General features: G+C 57.3%; 1 protein-coding gene across 1 annotated transcript in view; it reads left to right on the top strand.

The window, feature by feature from the left end:
• The first annotated feature begins 3270 nt into the window (after positions 1–3270).
• Positions 3271–12503, top strand: part of ADAP1 (ArfGAP with dual PH domains 1) — a 49248-nt gene continuing 40015 nt past the window's right edge. The window contains exon 1 of the mRNA XM_059414254.1: positions 3271–3535. Within this exon, the coding sequence (XP_059270237.1) occupies positions 3454–3535 (82 nt within the window). The 5' untranslated portion in view covers positions 3271–3453. The remainder of the gene's footprint in view (positions 3536–12503) is intronic.

Genomic DNA, 12503 nt, shown 5'->3' with positions numbered 1-12503 from the left:
CATAAGCCAGCAAACGCAGTAATGCACTGTGGAGACACTTCTGGCCCTGGGTGGGGAGCACTGTCCTCCAGGACCCTTCATTTCAGGGTTACTGCCCCCTGGGCACCTCAGGGGCCCTCCTGGCCTCTCTGACCTCTGCACCTGGCCCGCCCTTTAGCCCCAGAGCAAACCTCACTGGCTGCCTGGAGGTGCCTTGGCCAGATGCCCTGCTCTCAAAGCATCCCTGTGCCCCCTTCGCCTCCGGGAGCCTTTGGTTCTCTGTCATGTCTCCCTGGCTGGGCCACAGGGTCTCTGTCCAGTGCCCACTGACAAGGCCAGTTCTCCAATGCGGGTCTCGATGACAAGGCCTGAGTTGGGAGCCCAGAGCATCCCGGCAGCTTCCCAGCGCACCTCACTCCTCTGAGCTGCAAGCCAGCAAGGACCAGGCTCCCTCTGCTTCCAGCCGCCTCAGCAGCATCCTGTCTAGGACTGGAAACATGGGAGAGGCTGGACAGAGACCAGGTGCCATTCTGCTGCTGTGAAGCCAGTCGCATCCAGAAGGCTTGCTGGGAGATCCCCGGTGTTCATATCGGTGCCTGCTTTGGAGATCTTGGAAATCTGGTTGGTAGAGTGAAAACACCTAGTTTATAGAAAGAAATTGGTTGAGAGGTGGTTTTCTTTTATATTCTTGTCAAGGGGGTGTTAGAACATGAGCTCTGGGCCTGAATATCTCAAAATGCTGGGCTGGGAGCTCTGGGTTCCATGGACAAAGTCCTGACACTGGTTTGGGGTCTCTTTCCTCATCTGGGGTTTTCTGCCTGGATGGTTGGGGAGGGCTTCAAGGAGGAGGTGGCAACAACCTGTGTGTATCAGCAGGGTGGGGAGCCTAGCAGTGCCCCCATCATCGACCTTTGGAAAATGGCTTCTCTGGCAGGCTGAGGGCAGGGTTCATCCCCGCCAAGAGGCCCAGGGCTGGCCTTGATTCCCGGAAGCCTCTGTTCACTCTGCTCCTTCCCTGGGAGAACCTGCCCCTGCTAGTGCCAAGGCGCTGCCCTGCTGGCTCAGGGCCAGGGCCCTGGTCTCACCTTACCGGCCGACTAGCTGTGCTGTGGGCACAGGAGCAGGCAGACCCAGCCCAACAGGAGCTCAGCGTCTGTTTTGTATGGCTCAGTGCTCCTGGGCAGGCGGGCACCAGGTCTCGCTGGGCCCCCCTCCCAGGCCCAGAAGATGATTGAGTAACTGGGATTCAGGGGCCTTTGTCTCAGCCTTGCAAAACGAGGAACAGCTGGCAGAGGGAGCAGGGGTTGTGGGGCAGGTGGGCAGGGGCAGTCAGGGAGCCCATGCCGACCCCGTGTCTCCAAACGCCGGCCCCAGTCTGGTTCTGGCCCAGCCCAGGCTGTGTTGTCACCGTCTGGATCCTGTGGGTGCCACCCCCTTGCCGGGAAGCCCAGGACAGGGGCTGTAGCTCCGGCTCTTGCCTCCTTTGGGGATTCTGGTTTCACATCCTGACTTCTCTTTTCTCACCCCCTGCCCCCACCCCCCGGGGATGTCATCACCTCCTCAGTCAGAAGGGAAGACAGAGATGGCAGAGGACCCACCCTGGGCAGGCTGTGGCCGTCTGCTCATGTGGTTCCCTCCTGCAGGAAGCCGGGGCCACACCTGCTCTTCCCCGAGACCTCTCTGCGGCCCCTCTACGGGTCCATGCTCCTCTCTGCCCTCACTGGGCAGCCTTCCCAGTGTGTGTCTCTTTTTCTGGTTCTGCGTTTACCCCAGTCCCAACATGTGGAACCCATGTGTGGCTTTGGGCCACTGATTGGATTGCTCCGTACCTCAGTTTCCCCATAAAATGGGAGTTAAATGAGAAAGTCCATTGAGGGCTTTAATCTGATGCCTAGTTAACTAGTTAGTAGCTGTAACTTGTCATTAACATCTTTGTTAAGCAACGTTCTCCTCATGTATGCTGGGTGGCAGGCTCCGAGCCGGGCACAGGGGCCCAGAGGAGAAAATGCCGTCTGTCTTTGCTCAGAAGGCTCCAGTCTGATGGCAGAGAGAGACGTGTGGCCAGCTGAGCACAGCGCACCACAGCCCCGCTGACTTAGCAGGGCAGAGCAGCGTGCCGCATTCTGCTGGCCAGATGGACGAGGCCCGGAAGCTCTGTGTTCCCCGAGGTGACTGCGGCCCGGGGAGCAGGCACCTGGCGGGACAAGGCTGCTGCGGCCCCACCACGGACAAGTGGCAGGGCTGCTGCCGATGGCAGCGCCTTTCCCCGTGTTCCGGAGGGCTCCTTTGTGATGAGAATCCACTCTAACAGTCATGGAGATACTGGCGGTGGGCGAGGGGGGGGGGTCGTGTGGCTGTGACCCTGACCCACTGAAAACACCCTAAATGCTCCTCTGCCCGTGGCCGGGTGCACACGTCACGGGTCAGCTGAGTAGAACGCAGTCACTGAAAGAGAAGGAGGTCTGTATGTATGGACTTGGAAGATATGTAAGGTCTTATTAAGTGAAAATTAACCAAAAAACCAAACCAAAACAAAAAACACCCAAAAACCCCAGTGGCAGGTCAGAAGGATTGGAGACTCCCCTGGTGTTCTCACAGGTGAGGACCGTTCTGGAAGGAGGCAGAGGGTGGTTCACAGAGCTTGGCTTGGAATTGCCTGGGATGGGGATAGAGAGAAACTGTAATCCTTTGATGGGATGCTTATTTCAATCGTGTGGATCATTGGATCCATAATTTAAGAAAATGGAAAGAATTCGGGAAAGTGCAGAGGCAGGCAGAGGAAGGGACACCCATTACCTGTCCCCTCTGTCTCTCTCCTCTCTCTCACTCCTGGGTCCCTGCCTCTTGACATGGTGGGCCTTTATTCCTGGCATGGGGACCCCACTGTGGTGTCCCTCCTGTGGCCGCTGGGGCCTGTTGGCCATCTCCTCCCTGGGGCAGGGATGGTGTGAGCAGGCACCCCTTCCCTCAGCCCGTGGGCCTACCGCCGGCCTGATTGGCACACAGTAGGTGTCCAGGTGTTGCTCCCCACCCCCAGGAGCTCAAGGAGGAGCCCACCTGGGCCTGCTCAGGCCCCCTCTGGTGGAGCTGGTGGCGCTGTGCTCAGATGGGGGTGGGCAGCGGGGAGCCCGCCGGGCTGGTCCCGAGGCGCGCGGGCTGGGGGACGGGTTGGGCGCGGAAGGAGGCCGCCCGCCCGCCCGCGCCGCTGGGGGCCGCCCGCGGGCCGTGCCGGCCAGAACGCGCGGTGCGCCCCGGGCCCCGCGCCGGCACACGCTCAGCGGCCGCGGCGGAGACACCAGCGGCGGCGGCGGCGGAGCCGGGCCCGGCGGCAGGAATGCGGAACCGGCGCGCGGGCTGAAGCCGCCCAGGATGGCGCAGGGCCGCGGGCGGCGGGCAGCCTGCGTGGGGCCCTAGCGCGGCAGGGCGGACGCTCCGGGTCCCGGCCCGGCATCTCGGGCGGGCGGCGTCGCGGCCATGGCCAAGGAGCGGCGGAGGGCCGTCCTGGAGCTGCTGCAGCGGCCGGGGAACACGAGATGCGCCGACTGCGGCGCCCCGGGTAGGTGCGGCCGGGCGGGTTCCTCCGGGGTCGCGGCCGGTCCGCGTGGGTGCGGGGCCGGGCTAGCCGAGGGGCCGGGGGGATGCGGAGGGGGGCGCGTGCGCCCCTGTGAGGCGCTGGTCGGGGTGGGTGCGGGGCCGGGATGGGTGCGGCCCGGGGTGGGTGCCGGCCTGGATGCCCGCCCTGAGGACTGGGAGGAGAGCTGCGGCGCCTGCGTGGCCGGGGGCGCGGGCCTGGGGTGCACCTGCATGGAGCCGGACGTCGCCTCCCAGCGGCCCCGGGGCCTGCGGCTGTGTTGCCTCCCCTCCCCCCTTCCCCCCCACCCGCGTGTCTCGCTGTCACCCGCGGACCGCCGCGGCGTTGCGAAACCTCCGCTCCGCAGAGAAAGAGGAAATCGGGCCGGGCGGGTGTCTGCAGAGAGAGAAAGGGCAAGCGGCCCCCCGGCTTATGTGTGTGGGTGTGGGTGTGGGTGTGGGGGTCCACCTGGCTCCCCGCCACCTGGAGGTGACGTCATGGCCCCCCACCTGGGTCCACCCTTTTGCACATGCCCTGAGCAGAGGACTGGGGGAGGAAGGCCCGCGGGTGAGGGCTCTCCTGTCCCCACCCTGGCAACTGGCTGCTCTGGGCAGGTGGCCAGTTCAGGTGGGGCACCAGGGCCATCCTGCCTGTAACAGGCTCTTCGTTCACCTGCGCCATCCTCCCATCAGGCATCTCCTGGACTTTGCTCCTGGGTGGCCCTGCTCTGGGGTGATTTCCAAGGTGCCAGAGGCCTGAGGAGCTTCCTCTCCCTTCCCAGGGCGATTTGTCCTGGGATTGACAGGAAAAGGACAGGCTGTGCTTCCAGGCTGACAGAACCCTGTTTGTGAGCCATCAGCAGCAGCCCCTGGTCCTTGTGAGGGGAAGGTTGGGGAAGGAACAGCCCCTAGGGCTACACCTGCTCCCGCTGCCCCCAGGAGGAGGGCAGCCCTGCTCAGGGGCTGTTCCCCCCAGGCATTCAGGGGGACATTGCACACCCCACTGGGGGCTCCCAGCTCAGAACACAGAACACTTCTCAGAACACACCTAGCTTACGTCCCCCAGGGGCAGGGGCTGCATTTGTCCTGAGACAGCAATTGGAGACACGCAGCCTCTGGGTACTCCAGAAGGGACCCAGTGGCCCGCGCTCCTCTGTTGCCTACCCACTGGGCTGGGGGGTGGTCTTTGGCAGCCCCGGGTCCTGGGAATCCGCTGGTCAGCTGCGGTGTTGCCAAGAGAGGCTACACCAGGAGCTTGAGTGTCCCAGAGCCGCCGACAATCTTCTCTGGAAGCCAGGCAAGCTGCAGTGGCCTCTCCCCCAGCCTCCTGAGCCGGGAAGCTGCAGGGCCCACCCTGATGGTGCCAGGGGCCGTTGTGCTCTGCTCCTGCCAGCTGGCTGGCTTGGCTCACTCTCTCCCTGCCTCCCTCCTCCAGACCTGAACTTTCACTTGTTTTGGAAAAAGGGACGCACCAGGGAGAGGTCACCGGCACGTTGAGCTCTCAGCCTGTGGCGGGGGTGGGGAGGGGAGAGGGGGTCACGGGCTGGAAAGCTGGCCCTGTCACTCTCCTTCTGAGTTACACTGCTCAGGAGCTGCGCCTTTGGAGCCAGAGCCTCTCTCCAGTGACCTCGGTGGGTGGGTGGGTCCAGCCTGGCAGGTGGGACAGGGGGCTTCCTGGCCTCTTGGGCCCTGCAGGGACCCCGCCCCTCACAGCAAGCACTGCCATGCCCAGCTCACCCACTCAGCCAGAGGGCACTGCTCCAAGGCAGGCACGCTGGGCCCTGGAGTGGTCTGTTCTTACAAGTCCAGCTTTCCCTGGCATTGGGCCAAGCCTCTGGTTTTTAAGAATTGGCCCATGACACCAGTGTCTTGCCTTATCTGTCTGGCAGCCCTGTGGAGCAGGCAAGATGCTGGCGATCTCCCCCATTTCACAGCTGGGGAAACTGAGGCCTTGGAAACTTGAGCCACCTTGGGGGACGTGGGGCTACAAAGGCAGAGCAGGTGTCTTGGTGTTATAGCTCTTCCCCCCTTCTTGGCCTCCCCTCTGCTCCAGTGGTGTTGGGCGCGAGGTTTGCTGCCCTGCACCCTCCCTTGTGACCCCATGGAATGCACGCCCACAGTCTCCGTTGCTTGGATGAAGCCGCCTGGTCTGTCCAGGTTCTGTGCCTGCCGCGGCCCAGAAGGGTGGCTAGGGGCCATTCTGTGGGGACCCGGACTGGCTCAGGGCTACCCTGCCTCACCATAGCCAGTCAGGAGCCCGGCATTGCTGGGGGCAGGGGCACAGGGACCCTGGACTGTGGGCCAGCAGGCCAGGCCTGGGCCACCTATAAACACCAGGCCTGGAGGGTTTTGCAGGAGATTTGGGCAGGCCTGGCCATCTGGCTCTGTGAGGGCTTCCAGGAGGGAGGCAGCCTTGGGGTTGAGGGTGTCCCCACGGCCCTCACAGGACCTGCTCCAGTAGTGGGCTGCCCCCACCTTTGAGCATGGGACCCAGGTAACAGCCTCCCAGAGAAGTGGTTCTCGTGACAGGCCTGGGGGACTGGGTGTGTATGGGTCCCTTCCTCTGCAAGGCCTGGGTTGGGTCTCCATCTTGGGGGTCGAAAGGGGCAGCTCGGCACGTCCCCCAGGCTGCCTACCTCGTCAGGACAAATGACAGTCTTTCCCTTGAGCCTCAGGTCCGATGTTCCTGGAGGACTTGGGGGCTCTCACATCTTCAGTTGGGTTTTGGTGTGGGTGATGACCTTGTGGTCCTTTGATGCATGTCACCTGGGCATGAGTCACGTGGAAGCACCAGGTAAAGCCAATCTGGGAGCACGTGGGCCTCGGACACACGGGCGGCTGGGTGAGGAGATGCCGGTTTCTGCCCAGACAGACGGTTTGGGACGGCTGTGTGGAGGCTAGGCTGCTCCCAGCATGTTTCTGGAACCAGGCCCTGGGGGTCTGACTCTGGCCTGGGGGGCCCGTCCTGGCAGCTAAGCTGCAACCTGAGTGCGTGCCCTCTCAGCCCCGCGGGTGACCTCAGAGCAGAAGCGGCTTGCTCAGCCCTGGAAGGCTTCATGGCGGACAGGACCTTTCAGAACTTGCTGTAAGCCAGGACAGAATTGGCTGGGGTGTGTGTGTGGGGGGGGGGGGGGGGTCTTTCAGGAATTTGGCCTTGTTTGGAGAGGGCCCCCTGGGTGGGCGTGCGGCTAGCAGAGGGCTGCTGAGGAGTGGGCTGGGTGGCTGCACCCATCTCTGGGGCAGAGGCCCACCTGGTTTTGGGGGTTAAACCAAAATTTTTTTTAAAGTTATCATTTTAAATGATAATTTTTAATTTTTAATTGATTTTTTAAAAATTTTAATTAAAATTATTTTTAAAAATTTTTTTAGATTAAGATTATTTGGTGGGGGAGAGAGCACGCCTACACGTACTTGCAGGCGGGGGCACGAGCATGGGGAGAGGCAGAGGGAGAGAGGAAGCAGAGACTTCAAACCAGAGCAGGTTGTCTGAGGCCGGTCCGATCCTGGACCAGATCAGGACCTGAGCTGAGACAGAGTCGGAGGCTCACTGATTGCGCCGGCTGGGCACCCCCACTGTGACGGGCCTCGGTGTGCAGGGGTGTTAAGTACTTTCCTGTCCCTGCGCCCCCTCCTGCGCATGGGGCTCCAGAGCCTTACCGTCCTGTCAGTTGGAAACACGGGCCCCCATGTACATCTCCAGCCCCACCCGCGCCTCTGGGTCGGTGGTTTGATGGCTCCTGGACCTGGTGGGATAGGAGTCCTGCCTTTTTTGCCTTGTGTCTGGTGCATTCCCTCAGCATGGTGTCTGCGGCCGTCCGCACTCGCGTGGCCATGCTTCTGTTACGTGGACACTCCCCTCTCCGTCTGCCATCTACCCGGGACTCCTGCGTGGCTCCCACCTCTTGGCTGCTGTGAGCGCCGGGCTGCAAGCGTCTGAGAGGGCAGAGTCAGAGGACTAGAATGGCCAGGTCACAAGGTGACTTTCAGTCTGACATGGTGCAGGACCCTGCAGGCTATGCTCCTTGGCCCCAGGCCAGCAGACCCCTTGTGCAACGTTCTGCTGCTGTGTCTGGGGGGCTGGGGAGCAGCTCCCCCCCACCTCGATCCCAGCAGGGGAGGCCCAGCCAGCCAGGGCTGCCAGACTGGGGGACACTCACTAGACTGAGATTGCCCCAGAGGGATGCGGAGCTGCTGGGCAGGCTGGGGAGTGTGAGCTGGGCCCTCGCTGCTCCAGGATGCAGCTCCTGGAAGAGGGACAAGGGCCTTGTACTCAGGCCCCACCCTCCTCGCTGGCCATTTGGGAAGCCCTGCTCTGACCAGGGGCCTGCCAGCAGCGGTCCCCCCATGCCTGGGAGCCGGCTCCTGGATCCCATTTCCCCGTGAAGGAGCCAGAAGTGGCTTCACCAGCATCAGCGTCCAAGGATGGCAGGCAGGGGCTGTGGGTTTGCCAGCTGCCCTGCTGGCAGAGGCTCCCTGGGGTCCCATCCCCAGGGAGCCGTGGTGAAGAAGGGCTCCTTCCCCCTTCTTTCTATTGTGTTAAAGTACGCATCACCTGGAGCGGACAGTCTCACCTGTTTGGGTGTGTCCATTTCAGGGGCCTTCAGCACCTTCCCCTCCATGCAGCCGTCACCACTAGCGGTCTCCAGAACTTTCCATCTTCACCAACTAAATCTCTGTCCTCACTAAACACTCATTCCCCCTCTACAGCCCCCCCAGCTGCCCTCTGGGGTCCCTCAGAGAAGTGGGGTCCCACACTGTTCGTCTCGTGTCCACAGGTCCCTCCCTGTGGTAGCAGGTGGCAAAATTCCTTCCTTTTTAAAACCGAAGTACAATTCGCTTAGTGTTTGATGTTAGTGTCAGGGCACAGCCCGCCGATCCGGGATCTGTGTGTGTTGTGAGTGATCGCAGGAAGTCTAGTGAGCGGGTGTCCCCACAAACAGGTACAGCTCTGCACAGTGTTACTGGTCACATCCTGGGACCTGCTTAGCTTACACCCGAAGCTGGTGCCCCTCGACCCCCTCCGTGCGTCTCATCCCCGCTCACCCCACATCTGAAACCACCAGTCTGTCCCCCGTGTCTGTGAGCTCAGAGGTTTTATTTCCCTTGCATAGGGTATTTTTCTGTCTGACTCATTTCACTTAGCGTAATGCCCTCCAGGTCCCTCCTTTCTGTCACAAATGACAAGGTTTTCCTCTTGTTTACGGCAGAACAATATTCAGGGTGTGTGTACACACGGCGTCCGCAGTGTCCCCTTGTCCATCTGCGGACACTTAGCTGCTGCCGGGTCTTGTCCGTGGTGAACAGCGCCACGGTGAGCCTGGGGGTGACCACGTCTTTTCCAGTTAGTGTTTTGGTTTCCCTCGGGTAAATCCACACAAGAGGAATGGCTGGATCTTACCGTTGTTCTGCTTCTACTTTTCTGAGAATCTCCACACTGTTCTCCGCAGTGACTGCCCCGATTTTCTTTCCCCCCAGCAGTACCGAGGGTTCCCCTTTCTGCACATCCTCACTCATGCTCGCTCCTTCTTGTCATCTGGACAGTGGCCATTCTGACAGGTGTGAGGGGGACAGCACCGTGGTCCTGCTGTGCCTCCCCTGAGCATCCGTGCTGAGCTTCTCATGGACCTGCTGGCCGCCTGTGCGTGCGTCCCCTTTGGAAAAATGCTCTCTTCAGAGCCTCTGCCCAGTTTTTAAAGGGATTGTTTGGTGTTTTTCTTGTTTTGTTTTGCTACTGAGTTGTGTGAGTTCTTTATATGTTGTAGATATAATTATTAGACGTGATTTGCAGATGTTTTCTCCCGTTCCACAGGTTGCCTTTTCCTTTTGTTGTTTTCCTTGGCTTTGGTGGGCTGTGCAGACGCTTTCCAGTTCCCATTGGTTGATTTTCCCTTTTGTTGCCTTTGGTTTTGGTGTCAAATCAAAGAATCCTCACCAAGATCCACGTCGGGAAGCTCACTGTCTCTGTTTTCTTCTAGGAGATTTATGGTTTCAGGTCTTACACTCAAGTCTTTAATCCATTTTGAGTTGATTCTTGCATACAGGGTGAGGTAGGGGTCCAGTTCCTTTCTTCTGCAGGAGGCTGGCCCGTTTTCCCAGCACCGTTTATTGAATGGACTGTCCTGTCCCCATCGTATATTCTTGGCTCCTTCATCATAGATTAACTGACCCTGTATGGGCGGGTCCATTTCTGGGCTGTCTCTTCCCTTCCACCGACCTACGTGTCTGTATTTACGCCAGCACCGTAGTATTTTGATCACTGTAGTTTTGTAATATGTTTGAAATTGGGAAGCCACCAACTTTGTTCCCCTTTCTCAGAATCGCTTGGTTATTTGGGGTCTCTTGTGATTTTATACAAAGTTCAGGATTAGTTGCTCTGTTTCTGTGAAACATACCACTGGACTTTTGATAGGGATTGCGTTGAACTGTAGATTGCTTTGGATAGTATGGATATTCGAACAGTATTAATTCTTCCAGCCATGAGCAGGGACGGCCTTTTCATTTATTTGTGTCTTCAATTCTTTAAGGTTTCCTAGCATTCGGGACACAAGTCCCTCACCTCCTGGACTGACCCTCTTCCTAGGTGTTTTATTGGTTTTGATGTACCTGTCAGTGGGACTGTTTTTTTACCGGTGTTTCCCATGGTCTATTATTAGTGTGGAGAAACCCAACTGGCTTCTGTACATTGACAGTGTCCTGTAACTTCACCGAATTCGTCGACCCATTCTCATGGTGTGTCTGTGTGTGTGTACACATGTGTGGAGAACCTCTAGGGTTTTCTACACGTAACGTGTCATCTGCAAACAGTGACAGTTCTACTATTTTCCTTTTGGTTATGATGCCTTTTATATCTTTTCCTCCCTGGTTGCTCTGGCCGGGACTACCGGTACCAGACGGAATAAAGGCGGAGAGAGGGCATTCTTGTCTTGCTCCTGAAATTAGAGGAAAAGCTCTCAGCTTCTCGCCGTTGAGTGTGATGTGAGCTGCGGGCTTGTCCTGTGTGGCCTTTATCGTGCTGAGGCACGTACCCTCTGTAACCCGCTCTGTTCAGGTGTTTCTCAAAAATGGATGTTGAATTTTGTCAAATGCTTTTACTGCTTCTATTGAAACCATTTGACTTTTTTCTTTCGTTTTGTTAGTGGAGTGTATCGCATTAATTGATTTGCGGATGCCAAATTGATTTTTTTTCCCCCTCCCTAAGGACGTAGAAGTTTCTTGAACACACTGCAAGGGAGCAGCAGGCAGGACAGCAAAGGAGAGAGTACTCGAGTGGATTTCTTGATCCAAACTAGCATCCCTGGGGTAAATCCCACTCGAACACGGTGTATGATCCTTTAAATGTGTTGTTGAAGTCAATGTATGAATATCTTACTGAGGACGTTACAATCTGTGTCTGTCAGGAATATTGGCCTGTAATTTCCGTGTCCTTGTCTGATTTCGCCAGGGTACTGCTGGCCTCATGAAAGGAGTTTGGAAATGTTCTATTTTTTTATATTCCTTGGTATTACTTCTTTAAATGCTGGTAGAATTCACCAGTGGGGGCGCCTGGGTGGCTCAGTGGGATAAGCCTCTGCCTTCGGCTCAGGTCATGATCTCAGGGTCCAGGGACAGAGCCCCATGTTGGGCTCTCTGCTCAGCGGGGAGCCTGCTTCCCCCCTCCCCTACCTGCCTCTCTGCCTACTTGTGATCTGTCAGGCAAATAATAAATAAAATCTTAAAAAGAAGAAAAAGTCCCTCAAAAAATAAAAAGAATTCAGCAGTGAAGCTGTCTGGTTCTGGAGGTTTCTCGGAAGGTTTTTGATCACAGATTCAGTCTCCGTGCTTCAGATTCCCTTTTCCTTGATTCAGTCTTGTACATTCCTAGGGATTTACTAGTTTCTTGTTCCGTTTGTGGGGTGGGGATGTAATTATTCATAAGCATCTCGTAGGACCCTCAGTGTTTCCACGGTATCGCTCCTAGGTCTCCTTTTGCATTTCTGATTTTATTGATTTGAGTCCTCTCTCTTTTTTTCTTGGTGAGTCTGGCTAAAGTTTGTGAGTTTTGTTTGACTTTCTCCCAAAAAAGTTCTTTGTTTCATTGATCATTCTATTATCTTTTTGTCTCTCTCGCTCTTTTTTTTCTTTTCTTTTTTTTTTTTTTTTGAGAGAGAAAGCACGTGCATGTTGGCAGAGGGGCAGAGGGAGACAGAGCCCCAAGCAGACTCCACGCTGCGCTTGGAGCCCAATGTGGGGCTCGATCTCCTGACCCTGAGAGCCCAGGCCAAGATCCGGACACTTCCCCAGCTGCGCCCCCCAGGTGCTCCATCTGGTTTTTTTCCTGTTCCTTGCAGTGCGGAGCTTGCTTGTTTTTCCACAGACTTTTCGTGTTTCTCCAGGCAGATGCCCCCCATCATGGACGTCCCTCTCACGGTTGTCGCTGGGCTCTCCGAGCTCCCGTGTATTCCATTTCCACGTGTCTCAGTTTTTTATTTCTCCCCTGACCCACTAGTAGTGCAGTGGCATGTGCTTGGATCTTCACACACGTATGAATTTCCCAGTGTTCTTGTCATGCATTTCTAGTCTCACACTGCGGTGCAGAAGGTGCGTCATGTGATTTCAGTCTTCTGAAGTTTATTAAGACTTGTTTTGTGGCCCAACAAGGAGACTTGTGGTCTTAGGTTTAGGTTCTTGATCCATTTTTTTTTTTTTAAAATATTTTATTTATTTATTTGACAGAGAGAAATCACAAGTAGATGGAGAGGCAGGCAGAGAGAGAGAGAGAGGGAAGCGGGCTCTCTGCTCAGCAGGGAGCCCGATGCGGGACTCGATCCCAGGACCCTGAGATCATGACCTGAGCCGAAGGCAGCGGCTTAACCCACTGAGCCACCCAGGCGCCCCCATTTTTTTTTTTAAAGATTTCATTTATTTATTTGACAGAGAGAGATTACAAGTAGGCAGAGAGGCAGGCAGAGAGAGAG

This window comes from Mustela nigripes, chromosome 11, assembly GCF_022355385.1.
Source record: "Mustela nigripes isolate SB6536 chromosome 11, MUSNIG.SB6536, whole genome shotgun sequence".
In the NCBI taxonomy this organism is placed as follows: domain Eukaryota; kingdom Metazoa; phylum Chordata; class Mammalia; order Carnivora; family Mustelidae; genus Mustela; species Mustela nigripes.
Note: the sequence above shows the minus strand (reverse complement) of the source record. Positions and strands in the feature narration are given on the sequence as shown.